Source organism: Ovis canadensis, chromosome 1 (assembly GCF_042477335.2).
Source record: "Ovis canadensis isolate MfBH-ARS-UI-01 breed Bighorn chromosome 1, ARS-UI_OviCan_v2, whole genome shotgun sequence".
In the NCBI taxonomy this organism is placed as follows: Eukaryota; Metazoa; Chordata; class Mammalia; order Artiodactyla; family Bovidae; genus Ovis; species Ovis canadensis.
In genome coordinates this window covers 4,335,048-4,352,181 of record NC_091245.1, presented here as the reverse complement: position 1 = coordinate 4,352,181, position 17,134 = coordinate 4,335,048, and the positions used below count along the sequence as shown (strand labels likewise).

The following is a 17,134-nucleotide window of genomic DNA, read 5'->3' as shown; positions in this document are numbered from 1 at the left end:
CATCTGAGAATCTCAAGTCCCGGCTCGCGGGGGGAAACCACAGCCACATCACAACCCTGAGGACCTGGGCCTTGCCCCGGTGTGGGGGGCGCTTATTTCTAGAGACCCGAGTGGGCTCAGGAATCCGCCTTAGGTTAAAAAGCCAGGAGGATTCTGACGGCCCAGCCAGGGCCCAGAGCTGCGGGAGCCGGTACCACCCGCAACCTCTCTCGTTTCCGAACTGTCACCGCTGAGGGCCAGGAGGTGGCGCTGTGAGGCAACCAAAGACCCGGTTCCGGCCGCTGCCGGTCGGGGGCTGCGGGCCCAGGCGGGGTGATGGGGTCGGGGGAGCTGCCTTCTCCCTGCTGGCCCCTATCAGTGCAGCAGACAAGAAAGGGCGCTGGAAGCGAGCGCGAAATGAGGAAGTCGTGCCTTTAAAAAAAGTATTCAAACTTACAGAGAAGAAAGGACCAAAGTGAATGTTTTGAAACCCGGCCCAGGCAGGGTAGCAGGTCGGGGGGCCGCCGGGGTCTTCCCTGCGTGGGAGGCTTCAGAGGGTTGGGCGCGTTCCCCACGCCCCCCTCTTTCGCCCCCGAAACAAGACGGGAAGGCAGTGGGGGTGGGGGGGCAGGAAAGGAAGCCCGGCTCGGGCAGGATAATGCCTGTCTGCTCAGCGCCTTTGCCTCCATCGTAGGTTTACCTGATGGAGTGCGGATCGCGCCCGACGTCCGCAGTAAGTCCGTCCTGCTCACAGAGGTGCCAGGGTGCCCTCGGCCCCTGAGCAGGGGGGATCATCCCCGAGGCTGCCAGACTGAGCCCCAGAATTCACGGCGTCATCCTGGTAGTGTCAAGAGAAGAACCCAGGCCAGGCCAGGGCGAACAGGAGAAAAGAGGGGAAAATGAGGCTGCAGTGGGAGTAACGGGGGAGGAGGGGGCAGGCCTGGGGGGGTCAGAAGCAGAGAGGCGGGGAGGGGTGCTAGCGGCTGGGCCTCGCCCCCCAAGCCCAGGCCGCTGCTGAGAAGGAGGTGAATGGAGTGCAGGTGAAGAGGCTTATTGGGCTGAGCGTGACTGCTCCAGGGCTTCTTCGCCCACCACACCGCAGTGCCTTCAGATCCCTAGGAGGTGGTCAGTGAAGGCGACTGTTGGTGAAAGTGAGGCGGGGTGTTGGTTTCCTGCTGTGATTCAGACCAGCCCTAAGCGATGCTCTGATAGGGCTCTGGAGGCCAGCAAAGGGCCTGGTCAGGGAGCTTCACAGCAGGTGGAGGTGGGGGGATGGACGGATGGGTGGGTGGTTTGTCCCTGTCGCTCCCCCTGGTGGAGTCACGCAGGCATTCACTGCAGGTGGGCCCGAGCAGATGTCCGGAGACCCAAGTGGAGAGGAAGAGCAGGCTGAAGAGGATGGAGAAGGGGGCACGGCGGCCCAGCCCCAGCCCCTCGGCAGCCAAGTAGGTCTTTCCCCGGCCCCGCCCACTTCCCCCTGAAGCTGGAGCCTCTGTTCTGATTTCCGGAGATACCTCAGGCTCTGCGTGCCTCCACTAGCTAACCTGGGAGGAGCCTGGAGACCCGCCTGCCTCCGCCATGTCCCACTGTCTCTGAGATGGCTGGGTACCAAATCCAGGTGTCCTCTCAGCTCTCAGCATCGGTATCCCGGTGGGAACCCAGAGCACGCAGCGGAGGGCGGGGCCTGCCGGGACCTCCAGCTGGCCCATCCGGACAAGAGCCCTGATGCTCACCGGTCCTGAGGGCACCGGTGTCCCCGAGTCAGCCTTTGTGCCTTTCAGGAGAGCAGCCCCCTCCCGCTCTCTGTGAACTTTCTTGCTTTTGTTTATAGCCTACCATGAGTCTTGGTTTTATTGGTTTATGCCTGTTTTCACCTATCTTTTTAAGACTGTGTTCTTTATTTTATTTATTAGCTATTTTTGGCCCTGCCGGGGCTTTGTGGCTGCATGTTGGCTTTCTAGCTGCAGCGAGCGGTGCTTTCTCTCTAGCTGCAGGGCTTCCTCTCTAGTTGCAGCGATGGGGCTTTCTCTCTAGCTGCAGCGAGCGGGGCTTTCTCTCTAGCTGCAGCGCTCATCTTTCTCGCTGGAAAGGCCTCTGCTGTTGCAAGCGCTTCCCTGGGGGCTCAGAGAGTAGAGCGTCTGTCTACAATGTGGTAGACCTGGGTTTGATCCCTGGGTTGGGAAGATCCCCTGGAGAAGGAAATGGCAACCCACTCCAGTCTTCTTGCCTGAAAAATCCCACAGACAGAGGAGCCTGGTGGGCTACAGTCCACGGAGGTGCAAAGAGTCGGACACGGCTGAGGGACTTCACTCACTGCTGTTGCAAAGCACGTGCTCGGGGCACGTGGGCTTCAGGACCTTCAGCGCGTGGGCTCAGTAGCTGTGGCTCCCGGCTCGAGCACGCAGGCTCAGTGATTCTGGTGCTTCGGCTTAGTTGCTCCTTGGCCTGTGTGATCTTCCCACCAGGGATCAAACCCGTGTCTCCTGCGCTGACAGGTGGATTCTGCCACTGAGCCACCAGGGAAGCCCTGTTTTCCCTTAGTTTTTAACTTATTTTTGGTGATAATGGCAGGAAAGAGAGCCTCTGGGGGTCTGGACGGGACGACGGAAGAGGATGGGGGAGGGGCGGGGCAGGGTGGGCGGTGCTGGATGGAGACCCTTGGAGAGTCAGGGGGTCTCTGAGAGCCACACTGGCAGTTCTGCCAGCTGCTCCCTGGGGAGCACATGCATCTTCTTACGAAAATAACACTGTACTTGGGCTGTTTATTTACTGGGCTCCCGAAACGCTCTCTAGTGTCTGAAATATTCCCTGCAAATACATTCGAAGGGTGGAAACCATTATGAAGGAAGGATTTGGAACTCAGCTCTGCTCTAGAATCTAGAGGTGAAGGCGCTCTTGGGGGCCCCTTCCCTACCTCCTCCCCGTGCTGGGCACTCCTCCTTCACCAAGGGGGGAGAGGCTGGAGGGCCCCCTTAGCCTGAGAAACCCCGCCTGCCCCCTGAGGCTGCGGCCCGGGCCTGTGACCTCAGCACCTCTGAGCAGCCAGGTGCCCGTCGGAGGCCCAGCGGGTATTTGCCCCTGCTCTTCTAAGAGGGGCTGGGGGTGCAGGTCCTGTGATGGGGGTGGGCTCTGGGCGGCCCTCAGAGCCTCCTCAGGGTCTGCTCGAGTTCGTGTCTAGCACAGAAGGCAGATGGGCCCGTGGAAGCACCCTCTCCCGCAACCCCCTGCTGCCTGGGGTCAGGAAGTCTGCCCCCCCCAATCAGGCTGACCCTCCCTCCCCTCTCCCTGGAATCTCTTCCTGCTCAGAAAAAGCGCCTCCTCCCCATCCACGACTGGGACTTTGAGGCCGACTCCGACGACTCTGATCCGTCCTGTGGTCACCCGCCAAGCCTGTCCTCGGTCTCAGGGGCCACGGACGGCCTGCAGGTCAGTGGACTCTCTTTTCACCCCTGAGTTAACCTGGGGGACAGGTTTTCGGGCCCCAGGAAAGGACAGCATTCTGGGCGACAGTCTGATGGCCCTGTGGGCATAGCAGCAGAGGGGGGAGGCAACTGGAGTCGGGGTACAGAAGCCTCACACCCTCCTGTCCTGGAGAGCCTGGGTGTGCTGCTTTGAGAAGAGGGGTGCAGGGCCGATGAGTCAGGGGCCTGGGTTGTCTAATGAAGGCAGACTCCCCGTGACGCAGGAGCGCAGGGTAGAGGAGTCAGACAGTCCCCGAGTCCCACACCCCTGGTCTGATCCGCAGGGCTCCTGCACCTTATTGCCCAAGCTAGGACGGTCTTGTGGTGGAAGGGGCTGTTGGTAATCGCACCAGGACACAGGGCCCCCACAGGGCTGCCGGGGAGAGCCTGGCTGTGTGGTCCCTCGGCTCCTTGGCTCTGTGCCCTTGGTCTGGGCGACCTGTGTGAGGCTCCTCGCCTCCCACCTCACGTGGAAAAGGGGTGATCTCTGCCTCACGGGATCCCTTCCATGAGGGACTGGAGACAGGCTGGCGCACCCCAGCCCCAGAGTGACGGCGCCCCAGCTGGAACCCTGACATCTCAGCACCCTGGTGCGGGTGGTGCCAGCCCAGGACGGGGTCCACCCAGGGCGATCTACAGACCCCTGGGTGCAGGGCCCAACAGGGCAGAGAGCTGGGAGCCGGCACCCATCAGGTCTTTGGTCCGTGGTCCTGCTCTGGTGGCAAGTCCAGAGCCCTTTGAAATGAAAGGGAGTTGAATTGCTGGGGTGGAGAGGAGGGGTGACTTGTGTTTGGTCGGTCAAATGATACCTGAAAACTCTCAGTCCTTGGACTGCAAAGACCCACATTCCAAGGAGCTGCCTGTTCCTAGTGAAACCTGCCGACCGTTCCCATGTGCTCAGGCCCTCACAGATGACCCCTGCGCAGAGGAGACCACCCCCCAGGAGGCTGGGATCCTGGACCAGGCTGATGCCAGGGCCCCCGGGTGCCACCCCCGTCCAGAAGAGCAGAGGGTCGGCCTCTCGCCTGCCGGACTAGACGAGCTCTCGGAGCTCTGCCTGCCAGGAGAGTCCTGCACTGCAGGCCCTGGGGTCGCTGCCACTCCCGGTAAGTGCGCTTGACCGTGGTCTTCCACACAGGCTCGGTGTAGAGGAGGGGGTCACTGGAACCTGCCCCCCCCATCCCGATCCGTGCCGGGACACTGGCCGATTGCCAGGAGCCCCTTCCTTCCTGGGATTGTCCAGCATGCACGGTCCTGGCAGACACCATTGTCACCGGAGCTCCCCGGGGTGGGATGCCTCCCTGTAACCCTCAGAGGTACCAGCTCAACCCCCTGGCTGGCCACACAGCTCACTGCCGCCTGTGACAGGGGACGTCGAGTGGGAGTGGGATAGAAACACACAGGTGTCCCTGAAATGACTAGGGTCACCGGCCACCTGGACCAACCTTCCTGACTGCAAGACCAGGCAGTTCCAAACCTGGGACCGAAATAGGGTGCAGGTCCATCTGGGCTGCCTGCCTGCCAGCTGTGACTCGGGAGGTCTGCAAGTGCTGAGGCCCTGGGTTCGCTCAGTTTGATTTCGTTGTCAGTGGCTTTGAGATGAAATCTCGAATCGCTCTCTGTCTCTGTGCCCTGTGGGAGCGGGCACCGGGGTCCAGGGGGTCAGGTGTCCGAGTGATGTAGAAGCCGATGAGACCACAGACAGCACAGGCTGCCCGCCACAGTGTGCTCCCACCTGACCTGACCGCAGGCGGGGCCAGCTCCCGGGGAAATGTAGTTAGACAGTGTCTGCCAGGAAATGGGTCTTCTTTCCATTTTCCCTTTTCATTGTATTATAGGGACTCTAATCTCATGATCCACACGCCCATTAAGATGCTGGAGGCATTTGGGGGGTGGGGAGGGGACTTTTATTGCCCCACAAACAATGGATAAGTGAATCTACATTGACTGAGTCTTTGGATGAAGACGTAGATCAGCACATTTCCTCCCGGAATCCCTCATCACCCCCAGCACGCGGATGGCGGGGGCAGCGGGAGGGGAGGGGAAGACAGACTCTGTGGAGCTGGGGCAGGTGCCTGGGGGAACCGGCAGCTCTGAGTACCAAGCCCAGCTCTGCTGGCCAACTCGCCACCCTATCTCATGGACTCTAAGACTGTCACCTCGCCTCTTAAATCGGGAGCATCTTACAGCAAGTATGGGAGACTGATCGGTAGTGCTGCCTCAATAAATGTATCAGACAAGCCACAGGGTCTGAGCTTTAAAGGAGTACGGTGTGTGCCTGATCAAGCCTCTTAACCACCAGGCCTCGGTGCCCTCATTGTAAACCAGGGCCAGCGCCTAACTCACCACAGTGTTGGGGACTTTAAATGGGATTGTTGTATCTGTTAGCTACTGCCGAGTAACAACTTACCACAAACGGACTGGCTTAAAGCTACACGCGTTGACAAGCCCACAGAGGCCAGGTGTCCGGCACGGCTTCCCCAGGTCCTCAGCACAGGTCTCCTGGGCTGCAACCACAGGGTGGGCAGGGCTAGAGCCTCATCCGAGCTCAGAGCCCCGCCCCCAGGCCGTGCAGGGTGTCGGCAGAGCGCCGCAGTGGGTCAGGCACAAGAGCAGCTTGTGGACGCTGACTCCCGGGACATGGGCTCCTGTGTGTCCTCCCACACAAGCTCACCCCTTCCCTGTCCTGGCATGGCTGTGTATGGTGTGCCCCAGGCCAACTTGGAGCTTGGAGGGTACTTTCTGGTGAGGACTTGGGGGATCTTCCACCACCAGAGCCCAGGAATAAGCCTCTGAAGCCACACCATCAGTGACCCGTCGGTCACCGATGACTAGTCGGTCATCAGCGACTAGTCTGGCAAGAGAGCCAGCCCCCAGAGACTAAGGTGGAAAGAGGCAAAGTCATGTCCACGGGTGGAAACTTGCCAGGACCCACGTCTGCCACACGAGGCACCACCTGGCTTCTAGCACTTGGAGCCCCCAGTGAGTGCCGGCTGGGGCGGGGGCTTCTGTCCCCGAAGTTCCCCTTGGGGGAACAAGGACTCTGCTCCCTTCTTATCTCAGTTGAGGGATCTTCAGCCCCGTATCATCAGTGGAATAGAATCATATCTCCGTTATCTTTGATCTCTCATTTTTCTTCATTGGATAAAACGCCCACTGGCCTTCAGTTTTTCACTCCACATAACCCAACCCCATTCTTACTCCAAAGGGACCAACATCCTCAGGAATGAGCAGCTGCCCTCCCAGTATCTGGCCAATGTGGACACCTCGGACGAAGAAAGCATCTGGACTCAGAGAGTGGCCTCTCACCATCCCAGACAGAAAGGCTGGACCGCCTCTGAGAGCCAGGTAAAGGGGTGGAAAGAACACGTTCTGGTTGCTTCTTCGGGCCTGAAGTCTTTTTACCTTAACGTCAGTTCACCTCTGAGAGCTTAACGCTTTCACCACTTTTAAACTACAAGATGGGCAAGCCTACATAACAGAGATGCGGTATCTTCAAAATATACTTTTTATTGACATGAAATTCACAGAGCACACAATTAACCATTTTAAAGTGAACAGTCCAGGGCTTCCCTGGTGGCTCGGTAGTGAGGAATCCGCCTGCCAGTGCAGGAGACACGGGTTCGGTCCCTGGTCTGGGAGGATTCCGCATGCTACGGAGCAACTAAGCCCGTGGGCTACAAATACTGAGCTGTGCTCTGCAGCCTGGGAACTGCACCTAGAGAAAGGCCCGCGCAGCAGTGAAGACCCAGAGCAGCCAAATAAATAGATAAAATTTAAAAATAAACGACGCATTTAGCAGGATACACATTTACAAAACATTTTAGCTAAACATTTAGCAAAATAAACAATTTCCATCTAGCAGATTCATGAGGTGGTGCAAACGCCACCTCTGTCAGTTCCAAGCCATCTTTGTCACCACAAAGGAAAGCTTGCATCCTCCCGCCTCACAAACACCGGGCTGCTTTCTGTCTCTGTGGATTTGCCTCTTCTGGACATTTCACATAAATGCGATCGTACAATGTGTGACCTTTAGCTCCTGGCTTCTTTCACTGAGAGCAGTGTTCTTGAGGGTGATGGCGTTATAGCAGGTATCAGTACTTGATCCCCTATAATGAAAATATCTATTTTATACTCTATCAAGTCTTGTGTCTTTAGAGAATTCCTTGGATGTCCAGGGGTTAGGACCCTGACCTTCCACTGCAGGGGACTTGGGTTTGATCAGTGGTTGGGGATCTTAAGATATATATATATTTCACAAGGGGAAGAAGCAACCTGTTATTCCAAAGCCTTTCAGTTCAGTTCAGTCTCTCAGTCATGTCCAGCTGTTTGAAACCCATGGACTACAGCACGCCAGGCTTCCCTTTCCATCAGTAGTTAGTCTGGAGGTTGCTCAAACTCATGTCCATCAAGTCGGTGGTGCCATACAACCATCTCATCCTCTGTCATCCCCTTCTCCTCCTGCCTTCAATTTTGTCCAGCATCAGGGTCTTTTCCAGTGAGTCAGCTCTTTGTATCAGGTGACCAAAGGATTGGAGTTTCAGCTTCAGCATCAGTCCTTCCAATGATTATTCAGGACTGATCTCCTTTAGGATGGACTGTTTGGATCTCCTGCAGTCCAAGGGACTCTCAAGAATCTTCTCCAACACCACAGTTCAGAAGCATCGGTTCTTCGGCTCTCAGCTTGCTTTATAGTCAAACTGTCACATCCATACACGACCACTGGAAAAACCATAGCCTTGACTAGAACCTTTGTCAGCAAAGTAATGTTTCTGCTTTTTAATATGCTCTCTAGGTTGGTCATAGCTTTTCTTCCAAGGATCAAACGTCTTTTAATTTCATGGCTGCAGTCACCATCTGCAGTGATTTTGGAACCCTAAAAAATAAAGTCTCTCACTATTTCCATTATTTCTCCATCTATTAGCCATGAAGTGATGGGTCCAGATGCCAGATCTTCATTTTCTGAATGTTGAGCTTTAAGCCAACTTTCTCACTCTCCCCTTTCACTTTCATCAAGAGGCTCTTTAGTTCTTCTTCACTTTCTGCCATGAGGATGACGTCATCTGCATATCTGAGCTTATTGATATTTCTCCCAGCAGTCTTGATTCCAGCTTGTGCTTCATCCAGCCTGGCGTCACAGGCTACCAACTGCTCCCCAGGGCCTTGGGGATGAAAAGTAGGGCTGCCCAGCGGGTAGGGCCTTCGCTGAGCCCTCTGCCCCCATTGGTATCCACCCCCCGCCCCAGCACTAACAGCAGGAGATCTTCCCTTCCCCCGTAGGGAGGGTGGGGTGCCGGCCTGTCCTCCCTCCAGGCTGGCCTGGAATGGGTGAGGGGCCTCTCCAGCCTCAGGCCCTCCATGACTGCGCTCTGGAAGGCGGCCTGTGGAGCTCCCGACTTGTAGGAGGAGCCTTTCTTTGCCTGGCTTTTTGGTGAATCACTGTCAGATTTGTGTTCAAACACCTGATTGGGCCAAAGTATCAGTGGGGCAGAAGCGTGGTGTGCTTCAGCTCTGCATGCCTCCCTATCCAGAGTCTGTGCCCTCAGCCCAGCTGGCCCTCGTTCCTGTAACACCTCCTGGAGGTGTCACCCAACCCGGGGCCGGGCATTTCTCCTGTTCTCACCTCCATCCCTGAGAGGTGTCGCTGACCCTTTGTCCTGAGCGCAGCAGGGCGTGAGAGGCCCTGAAAAGGCCTGCAAGGAAGAGCTGTCTCTCTCTGCCATGCGACCCAGGGGGGGAGGTCTCCCTTCCTTTAGGGAACAGCTGCAGAGATGCTGACACAAAGGAAGCGGGCTTTGATTCAGACTAGGGGTCAATGGCTTGGCCCCTGGGGGTGGGGGAGGATGGTGGTGGAGGGAAAGGCCACTCCAAGACAGAGATCTCCCCCGTACAGAGACCTCCCCAGGCAGAGACCTCTCCAGGCAGAGACCTCCCCATGACAGAGACCTCTCCAGGACAGAGACCTCCCCAGGACAGAGACCTCCCCAGGCAGAGACCTCCCCAGGACAGAGACCTCTCCAGGACAGAGACCTCCCCAGGAAAGAGACCTCCCCAGGCAGAGACCTCTCCAGGACAGAGACCTCCCCAGGAAAGAGACCTCCCCAGGACAGAGACCTCTCCAGGACAGAGACCTCCCCAGGACAGAGACCTCCCAGGCAGAGACCTCCCCGGGCAGAGACCTCCCTGAACAGAGACCTCCCCAGGCAGAGACCTCTCTGGGCAGAGACCTCCCCAGGACAGAGACCTCCCCAGACAGAGACCTCCCCAGGCAGAGACCTCCCCAGGACAGAGACCTCTCCAGGACAGAGACCTCCCTAGGCAGAGACCTCTCCAGGACAGAGACCTCCCCAGGCAGAGACCTCTCCAGGACAGAGACCTCCCCAGGCAGAGACTTCCCCAGAACAGAGACCTCCCCAGGCAGAGACCTCTCTGGGCAGAGACCTCCCTGGCTGCAGAACACAGCTGGCAGAGCAGTTCCCGGTTCCCAGGGACAATGGGATGAAGACTAGAATTAAATTGTCTATTTTCAGCAAGTTTTTAATTTAGCAACTTCAGTGACTTTCAGGAAAATACAGATCCCGGTATTAGCCCTACTGACACCAGTCCTCCTTCTTGCCTCCTTGAATCTCATGCCTGTGCCTTGTCTCTGGAATTCTCCATTTCTTTCTCTTGACTTTATTTACTCTGACTAACATTTTGCTTGCAGGGTGTCCTCCACATCTTTATGAACAGGGAGTTGGGCGGGATGAAGAGCAACCTCCCAAGGCAGCAGCACCCGCAAGTGCCAGTGAAGACCCGGGTCAACCCTTACAGGGTCTTCGTGGAGGAGCTGCTGCAGGGCCCTGGAGGAAGGTCTCTGCCTCCACCCACCTCTCAGAGCAGCTCTTCTAAACCAGGTCTCATAGACATGCCCATGGGAGGGCAAGCGTTCTCGAGAATAATCTTCTGTTGGGGTCCATCTGAATGGTCCTCCCATGACCTGTTGTCTGTCTCTGAGTCTGTACTGATGGTTGGGGCTTTCTGGGTGAGGGATACTCAGCAAGGACTTCGTATAGACAATCATTCATGCCGAGAGGAGGCTGAAGATGGTGCAGTGGCACCAAGGATGGATGCTGCAAGGCCCGGAGGTGGTGCGCCATGGCACGCACCCCACCCTGAGTGGTGGCGAGCGCTGGGGACCTGAGAGCTTGGGCTCCAGACACTGACTCAGTTTCCCCACAGAGGGCCTCGCCAGCAGCACGTGGCGGTAGTTTGTTTTGCTCCACGGCCACGTCTGGACTGTATTTGTAAGTTGTTTGTTTACGTTTTGCTGCAAAGGAGCTGAAAACACTAGGAGTTTATTCCGAGTTGCCCCCCGTGTGTCCCGGGAGCATATGATTTACCTCAACACGGAGCTTACATGGGGCAGAGTGACTCCCACTTTTGCAGAAGAGAGGGCTAAGAGCTCATTGGGTTCCTGAGCGCCTGAGAGGCAGGTGTGCCCTGGGGGGCGGGGGGTGTCCACAAGGGGTCAGCAGCTCTTGATCCCAGGTGGAACAGCAGGATGGTGCTCTGTGCGTCGTGTCCGTGCCCTCCAGGAGGCAGATGGCCGAGTCCTCGCCCAGAGAGCAGCGTGGAGCCCGAAGCTCACCTCCCAGACTGAGGGCTGTGGCCTCCCCGTGGCTCCACGCTGCCCTGCCCCCAGCCCGTCCCTATCAGGACGAGAACTTCCTGATTCTCATCATGGGTGTGCTTCCTTCTGTTTCACTCTGGAGGTGACATTTCACTGTGCCTGTGTTGGGCTCTGGTTGGTTCAGCTCTTACTCTCTGGCCACATGTTCCATGCCGGCCATGCTCCCTGCACGAGGCTGTCCTCTGAGCACCCTTCCCTGCCCCACCAGGCATTGGTTGTTGCTTCTCAGATGACAGAGAGAGTGACCAGAGCTGGTTCCAGTTGCCAGCAGCCACTTGAGGTGACGGCGGGGCCCCTCCTGCCCGAAACCTTCATGCTTAAGTCTCTCAGCTCGTGTTCTTCTCTGGGCAGACTTGCCCACTCAGGGGCCCCGCTGCTGTGAAGATCAAACTAATTACCTACGAAACAACGGGCAAGAGTCTTCCCAGCCTGCCGGTTCCATTTGCCTCTTAAGACAAGGTGGTCCACTGACAAGATAATGGCAGGAAAGATACATCTGCTGGGCTCAGAGGAAAATGGAAGAATTGATTTCCTGTGTCCTGGCCTGGGAGCTAATAGACTGTGACTCAAGACTCAAGAGCTGGTGACTCAGGGACGAGGAAGCCGTACGTTGAGTCACTTTAGGTCGTTACCTGGGCGCCTCCTGGCCCACGGTGACCCGGGGTGCTGGCTGTTTTGTTACATCAGCCTGGCACGATCAATTCCCACCTTCCTGTGTGGCTCATGATCGGCGGTGAAGGGCCCACTGCCCATGGCAGTGACGCCAAACGTGTCGCCTCTCCTGCTTTAGTCATGTCCCCCAGGCCCCGCTGCCCCCTCCTGCTGCAGCTTGGCGCCCCAGAGCCCTGTGGTCAGAACACGGGCCGCCCCGTTCCCTTCCCAGCCCACGTCCCCAGCGGTGTGCTTAGCTCTCCTTCCACCGCCTGTGATCGGACACGCAGGGGTCAGCTGTGGATTTCCTGCTGATACAGTCATGCTTCTGGCAGCCAGGTGACCCCCAGGGGCCAGGCAGGGGCCAGGAAGGTCCTAGCCAAGTAAGGAGAGAGCTGCAGCCCCTTTGTTAAGGGAGGTTGAGGCACCCACCCAGGTCTCTCTTGAGATTTCCTGGGTTGTGAGCTCGTGGTGTGGTGCTCAGAGAGCCAGGGTTGAGGGGGGAGGTGGTGTCCCCTGCCCCATCCAGGCCCCCCACCATCAGCTGTACCTAGAGCCTGTGCCTCAGTGGGCCCAGCAGAAGGTGCAGGAAACTCGGAGGCATGCAGGGGTGCAGCCTTAGTCAGTTCAGTTCAGTCCCATCTGACTCTTTGTGACCCCATGGACTGCAGCATGCCAGGCCTCTCTGTCCATCACCAACTCCCAGAGTTTACTCAAACTCATGTCCGTTGAGTCGGTGATGCCATCCAACCATCTCATCCTCTGTCGCCCCCTTCTCCTCCTATCTTCAATCTTTCCCAACATCAGAGTCTTTTCAAATGGGTCAGCTTTTCGCATCAGGTGGCCAAAGGATTGGAGTTTCAGCTTCAGCATCAGTCCTTCCAATGACTATCCAGGACTGATTTCCTTCAGGATAGACTGGTTGGATCTCCTTGCTATCCAAGAGATTCTCAAGAGTCTTCTCAAGAATTGAAAGCATCAACTCTTCAGGGCTCAGCCTTCTTAATGATCCAACTCTCACATCCGTACATGTTGGTTCCCTTCTATTCCAGCCCCTGTTTATGCTGCAATCGCAACTGCATTTATAACAGAGACTTTAACAATTTTGACCAAATAATCCCACCCTGAAAATTAGTTTTGAGAAGCACATACACAGATAAGAGCCTGGAGCAGAGATTGCCAGACACAAGCACTATTTTCCTCTGTGTTTCTCAGCAGCTGAGGCAGATAAGTAGACATTCTGGGTTGTATGAATCTCATCCAAACCAGGTAACAAACTTTCCTGGCTCTAGATTCAAGAAGGGATATGTGGCGAAGGTGCCGCTCACTGTGTCATAGAAAACCTGCCTGCAATGTTCACACGAGTCACAGATATGCTGTGGACACGTCTCAGCTCCAGGCAGGCATCTGCGACTCTGACTCCCTTTGCAAAGCCGACAGGAGGCGTGGGCACAGAGCCTGGCGGGCAGAGGCACGCCGTGGTCGGTGGACGTGAATGCGCTGTCCTATGCAAGTTCAGGACCCACCCCCCGAGCCCTACTTCAGTATAAACATGAAGCGGACAGAGGAAAACCCAGAGAACAGACATGTCGACTCGCTGGGCCTCAGCCGACCAGTTGCAAACAGTCCAGGCCGAGATCTTGGTTTGGCACCTTAGCAATGATGCTAAGCCCTAGGGAATGGCTTGGGGACCCAGTTTGGGGACAGAGAGATATTCAAAATGGTGCCTCTCCAATGGCCTGGATGCTGTTAGGATCTTCAGGACACCCCACCCTGCCTGGTTCTGGAGGCTGGGGTGGGCAGCACCTTGGCCATGCTCGTGTAGGGGGTGGATGAGACCACAGCTCCAGCCGAGTCCCAGGGGGACGGAGGACAGGGCGCCTCCTGGAGCCCTGCCTCTGAGCATGGTGATTCCAGATGACCCACTGAGTGAGACCCACCCGCTTGTCCATTTCAGCATCCAGGTGGCGACGAGCCCACAGATGCCGACGCGGAAGAGGCGGCCCTCAAGAGAAAGCTGGAGGAGTTGACCAGCCGCATCAGTGACCAAGGGGTCTCATCTGCGGAGGAGGAAGAGGGCACGGATGCAGGGGCTGAGATGGACAGAAGCAAGACCGTCGAGGACCACCCTGGGGCCACCTGGGAGGTGAGGTCCCCCGAGCAGTCTCGGCAGGAGACGGGGAGGCAGGGCCAGGGATCAGCAGTTTGTGACTAAGGCACCAGCCCAGACACAACCGTTGGTGAGCCCTGAGGGCCCCGGGTGCCCAGCTACCCCTGGAGTGCAGAGAGAAGCATCGTCATGACGGGATGTGCGTCACTGAGAGCCCCGCAGCCTCTCCGCCTCATGGTCACATTTGGGGCTTCTTTCCTAGGTGCGCACGGCAGCAGGCCAAACACCCAGCTGCGGGAAGGACCTGCTGAGTCCTGGGGACCCCGAGCAGCCCAGCAGGACCACGGAGACAGAGCTGGCGGAGTTGGAGGGCCAAGTGGCCGCCACAACTTGGGAGGTGCGGCGGACAGAGAGCCAGGTAGGCGGCTGGCCGCGCGATGCCCACCCGGCACGGGAGATGGAGCACTGTTGGCTTCACGAGAAATAATAAGTGAACCCAGAGTCCCCAGGCCGGCCTGCCGCCTAGAACGTGCGTGGCCTGGAGACACGCCCTTCTCCTCGGGGACGGAAGGGTGCCCCAGACAGATGGTGGGGGCCCTGAAGGCCGGGGAAGGGCCCTGAAGAGCTCACATAGCGGAGCCCACACTCGCAGCTCCAGAGCAGGAATTTGGGGGTGTCTATCAGAACCATCCTCCATCCACCCCCAGCAGCCCAGCCGTGCCTATTCCCCTTCAGGTCGGCAAGAGACAGGCAGTGTGGAAGGAAGAGGCTGACCCTTCCCCTCCCTGTCCTGGGAGGGCTGTCCAGAAGGAGGCTTAGATTTTAGGATGGCCCCAGGGCTCAAATTCTGACCAAGGGTCACCCTGTGTGCTTGGGTCCAGGGCTTGAGTTTGGGGGCTGGGGGGGCTGGTGGTCAATGGTGTGCAAAGATCAAAGGATGGAGCAGGGGCTTCCAAAGACAACGAAGGAGCCTGAGCTCTACTCTGCCTGCCCCTGGGGACCCTGGAGAAGAAGGGTTCAGCCCTCAGAGTGCGGAGGACCCAGCCCCCACTGCCCGTTCATTCCCACTTCTGTTCTCTCCAGCACGTGCCCTTCCATCCCCAAGGAGAGGGGTGTGTTGCCAGGCTGGGCAGGCTATGGGGAGCAAGCCAGCCTGGGAACTCTGGGCTCACTTATTCCTTCTCGTGGGGCAGACAATCAACCTCCCGAGTGTGGCCAGTGTCATGTAGACACACAGATGCAGCAATGAACACCTCAGACCAAGCCCCTGCCTTCGTGGAGCTTACATCCTTAGTGGGAGGAGGCAGAGAGCAAGTCCACGACCAAGGAGCTCATCTCAGTTCACGAGGAGAGGAGAGCCCGAGGGAGCACTGGGACAGGCCGCTAAGAAGGGCGGTCAAGAAGGGATAACCCTAGAAGAAGGTGTGGGGCTTCCCTGGTGGTCCAGTGGCTAAGACTCCGCTCTCCCAATGCAGGGGGCCTGGGTTCAATCCCTGGTCAGAGGACTAGATCCCACATGGGCTTCCTGGTGGTCCAGTGGCTAAGACTCTGCTCTCCCAATGCAGGGGGCCTGGGTTCGATCCCTGGTCAGGGAACTAGATCCCACATGCTGCAACTAAGGGTCCTGCATGCCGCAACTAGGACCTGATGCAACCAAATAAAGATTTTAAAAAAAGAAGGCAGCGTGTGCAAAGGCCCTGCAGCCGTGTGAACAAGATATGTTCAGGGATCAACAGTGAGACCGTGACACTAGAGAGTGAGGTGTGAGGCCAGGCCAATTCCAGAGAACCCTGGGGACCTCAGGAACGTTGGCGGGCCTTAGTCCATGGGGTCGCGAAGAGTCAGACACGACTGAGCGACTTCACTTTTGCTTTTCACTTTCATGCATTGGAGGAGGAAATGGCAACCCACTCCAGTGTTCTTGCCTGGAGAATCCTAGGGATGGGGGAGCCTGGTGGGCTGCCATCTATGGGGTCGCAGAGAGTCAGACACTACTGAAGCGACTTAGCAGCAGCAGCAGCAGCAGGAGGAGGCATCTGAATGGAGCTGACGGGCCCTGGTTCCTGTTCCCGGAAGCTTCCTCCTCCCACTCTCCCCCCAGTCACTACCGTCTTCCTTCCAACCCTCAAGGATGAGCCTCCAGACAATGTCTGGAACGCCTCTCCTCACCCCTGGGGATGGGTGACTCCTCCGATGACCATGGACGATGGGTGAAAATGAGGTCCCCGGGAAGTGCCCCTGGTCGCGACACCCATCTTAGGGGGAGTATCATATTAGCAAATTCGATGAACGCGGAGCAGCTGCTCTTCCTGGTCCACAACATTGAGAAGGGCCTTCCAAGTGATGTCCATCTGTCATTCCTCCAGGTTTCGAATATCAAGTCCAGGATTGCAGCCTTGCAGGCAGCGGGGCTCACGGTGCGGCCCTCGGGAAAGCCCCAGAGGAAGTCTAACCTCCCGGTGAGTGGAGGGACCTCGGGGCCCTGGGGGGTCGTGCCCGGAGCCCTGGGAGCGGCACAGGGTGGCCTGGGGCAGCGATAGCCCCCACCAGCCGCCTCCCTCTTCCCTCCCCTGATGTCAGTGACCTGGATGGGATTCTTTTTCATCTGTTACTGCCGATTCTAACATAAAAAGCACTTTACTGGGGGAGGCGGGCTGGGGGGTGCCTCAGACGGGCTTAACAGAGCTCCACTTCACAGCGGGTGCGATCGAGGGGCAGGGTGGAGATCCACCCACAGCAGAGACCTGGGAGCGTCATCCTCCTCCCCGATTCAAGTCGGGAATCTCCCGACAGACCACACTGTGAGGGAATCTGGCAGAAGAATGACAAGTGCTCCCAGGAGAACCCCAGGGGCAGCTGCCAGGACGCCCCGGTTGAACCTGAACTTCACATGTGCAACAAGTCATTTCCTTGTATGAGTACCCGGGGGGCACGCTTTGGGGCTTGCATATAATACAGCGTTCACTTACAGTTGATCTGCAAACCAGAGCCAGCTGGGCATTCCGTATTTTAATCTGCTGAACCCAGAGCCCCAGTGGTGTGTTTGGAGGACTCACAGGCCATCCCAGCCTTTCAGGCCGAGTATTAGTACATCCGTTCTTAGTCCTGCCAACCTGCCCTGCGGCTGGAGGTCAGACAGGCTGTCATGATGCCCAGACGCCTTCTTTGTTCTCCAGATCTTTCTTCCCCGGCTTGTTAGGAAATCTGACCAGAGTCTGAAGGATCCACACGCAGACCCTTCGGATGAGGCCGAGGTATGTG

The 17,134-nt window shown here is 57.5% G+C and overlaps 1 protein-coding gene across 2 annotated transcripts in view; it reads left to right on the top strand.

Moving 5' to 3' along the window:
• The window catches only part of MLPH (melanophilin), a 47,236-nt gene that overhangs the window by 24,745 nt on the left and 5,357 nt on the right, over positions 1 to 17,134 (top strand). Inside the window, exons 5-13 of one of the 2 annotated variants that reach the window (XM_069584660.1) lie at positions 674 to 712; positions 1,321 to 1,424; positions 3,286 to 3,405; positions 4,342 to 4,546; positions 6,649 to 6,788; positions 13,721 to 13,909; positions 14,136 to 14,291; positions 16,240 to 16,332; positions 17,050 to 17,127. In XM_069584660.1, the coding sequence (XP_069440761.1) occupies positions 674 to 712; positions 1,321 to 1,424; positions 3,286 to 3,405; positions 4,342 to 4,546; positions 6,649 to 6,788; positions 13,721 to 13,909; positions 14,136 to 14,291; positions 16,240 to 16,332; positions 17,050 to 17,127 (1,124 nt within the window). The remainder of the gene's footprint in view (positions 1 to 673; positions 713 to 1,320; positions 1,425 to 3,285; positions 3,406 to 4,341; positions 4,547 to 6,648; positions 6,789 to 13,720; positions 13,910 to 14,135; positions 14,292 to 16,239; positions 16,333 to 17,049; positions 17,128 to 17,134) is intronic. The other variant, XM_069584661.1, reaches the window with a different exon arrangement.